Source organism: Sphaerodactylus townsendi, unplaced genomic scaffold (genome assembly GCF_021028975.2).
Source record: "Sphaerodactylus townsendi isolate TG3544 unplaced genomic scaffold, MPM_Stown_v2.3 scaffold_746, whole genome shotgun sequence".
NCBI classification, from domain to species: Eukaryota; Metazoa; Chordata; class Lepidosauria; order Squamata; family Sphaerodactylidae; genus Sphaerodactylus; species Sphaerodactylus townsendi.
The window spans coordinates 1-5,408 of NW_025950964.1; the positions used below are offsets into that span (position 1 = coordinate 1).

A 5,408-nucleotide genomic window follows, 5' to 3' on the forward strand; every position below is an offset into this window, starting at 1 on the left:
TATTTTCAGTGTGATATGGTAGTTAATAATGTGTTGGCATATTCATAGGTTTTTTTGTATTCCATGTGTTAAGATTTTTAATAGATTTTAATAGAAGTTCTAATAAAGTTTTTCTTTATTAAAGTCCTCCCTCAATGTGGGTCATATCCTATATCTCTGCCATAAGCTTATTGTTTCAGTCTTGCATGGTTTTGGGTCAATATGTCTAAAAGACTGCCTACTCCTTTATGACTGTGATCGTCTTCTGAATCTCTCCTTTGTGCCGCCATCTTTGATTAATCTTCAACCAACACGGACCTTTACCTTTTTCTGCATTGTTTAGTATGTTTTTGAAGTAAGGATTATTTCAAGGTACTTTTAGCACTCTTCAAAATGAATCTCCAGCTTAAAGTCACTCACTTCCCATAGATTTCAAAGCATGTTCAAAGCAGAGTGTACAACATGTTCTTTTTCATGCCTTGTGCAACAAACTTTTCACAGCCTCATTAATCTCTTCGTTTCTCAATGTGTAGATAAAAGGATTAAGAAGAGGAGTCACAATTGTATTCAGAATGTTCACTACTTTGACACTTTCCAAAGATGTCCCCTTAGATGGCTTAACATAAAGAAAGATGGTGGATCCATACCAAATACCCGCAACTGCAAGGTGAAAGGCACATGTAGAAAAGGCCTTCTGCCATGCTCTGACAGACGGCATTTGTAGAATGGTAGCAATTATGAATATGTATGAAAGAAGTGTTATCAAAAAGGAGCCCAAGATGACAAAGACACAAATAATAAACATTGCCAATTCAACTTCATAGGTATCTGTGCAAGACAGAATTATCCATGAATCAATGTTGCAAAAGAAATAGCAGCAACCGAATCACCGGGGGCAGCCATTGCGGCGGTAGTGAGCAAAGGAGGCAAAAGAGGGTTGCTTGCAAAGCAATGCTGGCCAGCACGCTGCAGGAGGGTTGCATTGATTGGCTCCAAGCCTTAAAAGGCGGGAAGAGCCTGGGTATAAATGGGAGCCACACCCAGAGGATCTGAAGTGGATCGTCTGAAGATGCCACCCACAGATGCAGGTGAAATGTCAGGAGATAATGCTGCTAGAATACGGCCATACAGCCCGGAAACCACACAGCACCCCATTTTCTTTTTTCAATCATTGGTAATAGGTCACATGAGGTAAGTTAGTAACATCATGCATGCAGAAAAGGAATCATGGAAATGTGAAATTAGGAAACTTTGAAACCTTTTTTTCTTCAAAAGATTATTAATTCTTTGGGGAGATGAAATAGCAAAGCCCCTGAAGCACTAATGAACATGTTGAGTTAAAAATGAAGCCTCAAGAGAACCTCTGCTGTAATAAAGGTTCTTCTTTCAATCTTCTGCATTCCATTCAAAAGAAACGTATAGGAGGACTTCTGTCCTGGAGTGTCAGTACAGAGATTGTGATTCCATCAGTTCAAAATGAAAACAGAAAGAATATTGGGATAGCGGATGACTGTATGGATGGATACGTGAATGAGTGAGTGAACACAATCAAAGTGACACCATTGGGTTAGAGTTGGCATATCAATCATTGTCATATTGTGTCTAGAAAATAAAGGAGCAAAGAGTTGGTAAGTGACTCAATTTTATCTTTTCTTTGTACCTGTGTAATTTGAGATAGTGTGCACCTTTCATATTTTCATCCATTAGAAGATACTCCTCTGTGTAACTTGTTGCTATATCCTCTGAGTATTTACTCAACAAGCCAATGATTAAAGAGAAAATAAAGGGAATTAATAAGATGACCAAATGACATATTCAGATAAATAAAGGTTTGAAACAAAATTTGAGAATGACAGATAATAATAGGTCTTCACATCAAGATCGACCAAGTTGAATGTAGCCCATTGGCCTTATATTAAAGCTGGTAATGATTCAATAATAGAATTTGAAATTTGGCACTTCACTCTGAACAGCTATCAAGAGGCCGGATGGGTTGGATCCAACCATTTTACTGTCTTGCTTGTGAGAAAGGAAGGAAGACTCCCCTTGGGTCATCCACAATGCTGAAATCATCTAGCATTGGGGAAAATAGGGTTGGTTACACTGAACCTTTTTGGTCAATCTCACTCAACTCTCCTGTTTCTTACAGCCTCCTCTTTATCTCACCTTCCAGCCAACTTGACTTTTACCAGTGCATGTAGAAGAAAAGTAGAAGACGACTTTGGATTTACACCCTGCTTTTCTCAAATGTAAGGAGTTTCAAAGCAGTTACAAAATCCTTCCCTTCCTTTCCCCAACACAGATTTTTTGAAATATAGGGGGACTGAAAGTGCTTTGAGAGAACTGTGACTAGGCCAAGGTCACCCAGCAGGGTTAATGTGCAAGAATGAAACCCAGTTCGATCCCAGCGTTGCTTTTTGGGTGGTCAAAGGGAACTCTTCTTCCCTTCTGCATCAGGTAAAAAGCTGGCTGAATTTATCTCATATTTTTTAATGGACCATTACCTCCATAATGCAGACTATGGGGTGGAAACAGAAAACTGTTAGAATCTATGGCCTCACTTTCTTCTCTACACTTAAACGTAATATTGAAACTTTGCAAACACAATACTTTTTATAATGACAATGATGATTTTAGTTACAAGGCAAAAAAAGAAAAAGAAAATGTCTCTATTCTAATTCATCTTACACATAACTACACTGGGTCATGAAACGATGCTAGAAAATGAAAATCACATCACAGCTACTGAAGGGAAATGGAAAATTAACTCGGTGAACATAATGGCTTCACTTCGTGAAGTGCTCTAAAAGTCAGTTCATGCCAGTAACTGCTTCACTCCTGCTCTGTCATTGAAACCCCATGATTTTCACTTTAACAAATAATTTTTAATCATTTTTTTCCTCAGCAGATAAATCAAGGGAGATGGAAGGGAATATGCAAACAGGAGAAAATGGAACAAGAGTGGTGGAATTCATCCTTCTTGGCTTCCCTGGGTCCCCATATTTGCAGATGTTCATCTTCACACTCTTTCTTACCATGTATCTCCTGACAATATTGGGAAACATGTCCATCATCATTCTAGTAATAACACAATGTCGTCTCCACTCTCCCATGTATTTCTTCCTCTGCAATCTCTCTTTCCTGGAGATATGGTACACCACTGCAATAATTCCAAAGACCCTGGGAATCATTACAGGGAGTAGCAGAAGCATCTCTTTAGCTGGCTGCACTTTGCAGATGTACTTTGTTCTTTCCTGTGGATCCACAGAGTTTTTCCTGCTCACCGTCATGGCTTATGACCGATATTTGGCTATATGTTTTCCACTGCACTACAGCACCATCATGGACATCAGCCTTTCAAGCAAGTTGGCAGTTGGCTCTTGGCTTTGGGGTTTCCTTATTATTTCTATAATAGTAATTTTCATCTCAAGGCTTTCCTTTTGTGGACCCAATGTGATTAACCATTTCTTTTGCAATACTGATTCATGGATAATTCTGTCTTGCACTGACACCTATGCAGTTGAATTGGCAACTTTTATTATTTCTGTCTTTGTTATCTTGGTCCCCTGTTTGGTAACAGTTCTTTCATACATATTCATAATCGGTACCATTCTACAAATGCCTTCTGCCAGAGGACGACAAAAGGCCTTTTCTACATGCTCTTCTCACCTTGCTGTTGTGGGTATTTGGTATGGATCCACCATCTTTCTTTATGTTAAGCCATCTAAGGGGACGTCTTTGGAAAGTGCCAAAGTAGTGAACATTCTGAATACAATTGTGACTCCTCTACTGAATCCTTTTATCTATACATTGAGGAACAAAGAGGTTAAGGAGGCTGTGAAAAGTTTGTTGCACAAGGCATGAAGAAATCATGTTACATGCTCTGCATGAGGATAAAATAGGCTTTGAAATCTATGGGAAGTGTGTGACTTTAGGCTGGAGACATGTTTGAAAGATAGCTGAAAGTAGATTGAAAGAATCCTCATTTCAAACACATGCCAAACAATGCAGAAAAATCTAAATGTCAGTGTGGATGAAGCTTAATAAAACATGGAGGCAGAGAAAGCTTCATTATCATTGCAGACATTTGTTCCAGAGAGTGGTGAAGTTCTGGTTAGCAAAGATTAAGGTGAAATGAAAATGAACATTTATAAAGAATACAACTGACTTTGAGCATGTTAGTTTCTAAATCAAATATGCAACCAAGCTGGGAAATGCTTGATCAGGATGGCCACACAGCTTAACCTGTTCTGGCTAAATGGGCTCATTCAGTTTCCAAACTCTGGAGAATACACCTTCACTTCATCAAGGGGATCCAGTGTGATGGACTACATTTTGATCTCACCCCTCACAGCAAGCTGCATCGATTCATTTGTTGTAGACAATTACTTGCTGAGCGATCATTTACCCATTCTCCTTACCCTGGATCTGGATAGAAGCAACACTTCTGCACTTGAACAAATTTACCCACAATACATTAGACTGAAGTGGAGTGCAAGGCTGGAGGGGGTGTGCCTAGACATACTTGGCTCTCAAGAAGCTTTGACCTTGAAAGATAAGATAATTGAGAACTCAGTCCTGGAGGAGGCGATCACTGGGTTTGAATCTCTTGTACAATCTATTTTCTCAATAATGCATGATTGGCAAAGAACGATGAGAAAATCCAGTGTCAGGCCCAAAAGCTGGTTCGGAGCAAAGAGTGCATAATAATAAACAACTAGATCCGCTCATTTCTACAAGGACTATCAGCTACACACATAACGACCTCCTCCTCATAAAAATTGGAGAATCCAAACAACAACTCCAATTACTTATGGGCCAAAAACATAAATCCCACATCATAGCCGACTGGGAACTGCTGCTAGAGGCCTCCCAAACAAATGATGCAAGGAAATTCTGGTCAATAGTTAACAGGACAAACTACCCCAGGGACCATCCAGGGTAGATATCACCTTAAAGAGATAGGGCGAGTACTTTTCGAAAGTGTTTGCCGAACCAAATCCCACCCAAGCAAATGGTGATAGCGAAAGCCCAGTGGGACCAAGTTGGGATCTGGTGACTTACCAAGAGATCATCCCCTTTATAAAAAACCTGAAGTCAAATAAGGCCCCAGGCAGCGATGCCATCATCCCCGAAATTCTGAAAGCAAACCCTCTATGGTGGGCAAATTTACTAGCTAATCTTTTTACAAGGATCAATGAAAAGGGGATATTCGCGAAGGCATGGACTTCCTCCGTGCTGGTCCTAATATTCAAAAAGGGAGACCAAAATGAACTGAAGCAAATCATCAACCCATTAGTCCTGCTTTCTATCAGCTGGGAAGATTTATGCCAAACTTCTCAAATCATCAGACCAGACATACCAAGCAAAACAATATTATTGGTCCCTAACAAGTGTAGCTTCTCTAAGGGGAAATCTCAACATTTGCA

The 5,408-nt window shown here is 39.7% G+C and overlaps 1 protein-coding gene across 1 annotated transcript; it reads left to right on the plus strand.

Annotated features, from left to right (window-relative positions):
* The first annotated feature begins 2,913 nt into the window (after window positions 1-2,913).
* LOC125425548 (olfactory receptor 6F1-like) lies at window positions 2,914-5,000 on the plus strand. The gene is made up of 2 exons (XM_048483135.1): window positions 2,914-3,823; window positions 4,909-5,000. The coding sequence occupies exons 1-2, from the start codon at window positions 2,914-2,916 to the stop codon at window positions 4,998-5,000; spliced, it is 1,002 nt and encodes a 333-aa protein (XP_048339092.1).
* Window positions 5,001-5,408: the final 408 nt, after the last annotated feature.

What these genes read in the sequence shown, in the direction of transcription:
- LOC125425548 (XM_048483135.1), top strand. Translation starts at nt 2,914, where the DNA reads ATGCAAACAGGAGAAAATGGAACAAGAGTGGTGGAATTCATCCTTCTT. An exon ending in GGTTAAGGAGGCTGTGAAAA is followed by an intron (nt 3,824 to 4,908) that starts GTTTGTTGCACA and finishes AAACTACCCCAG; the next exon opens with GGACCATCCAGGGTAGATAT.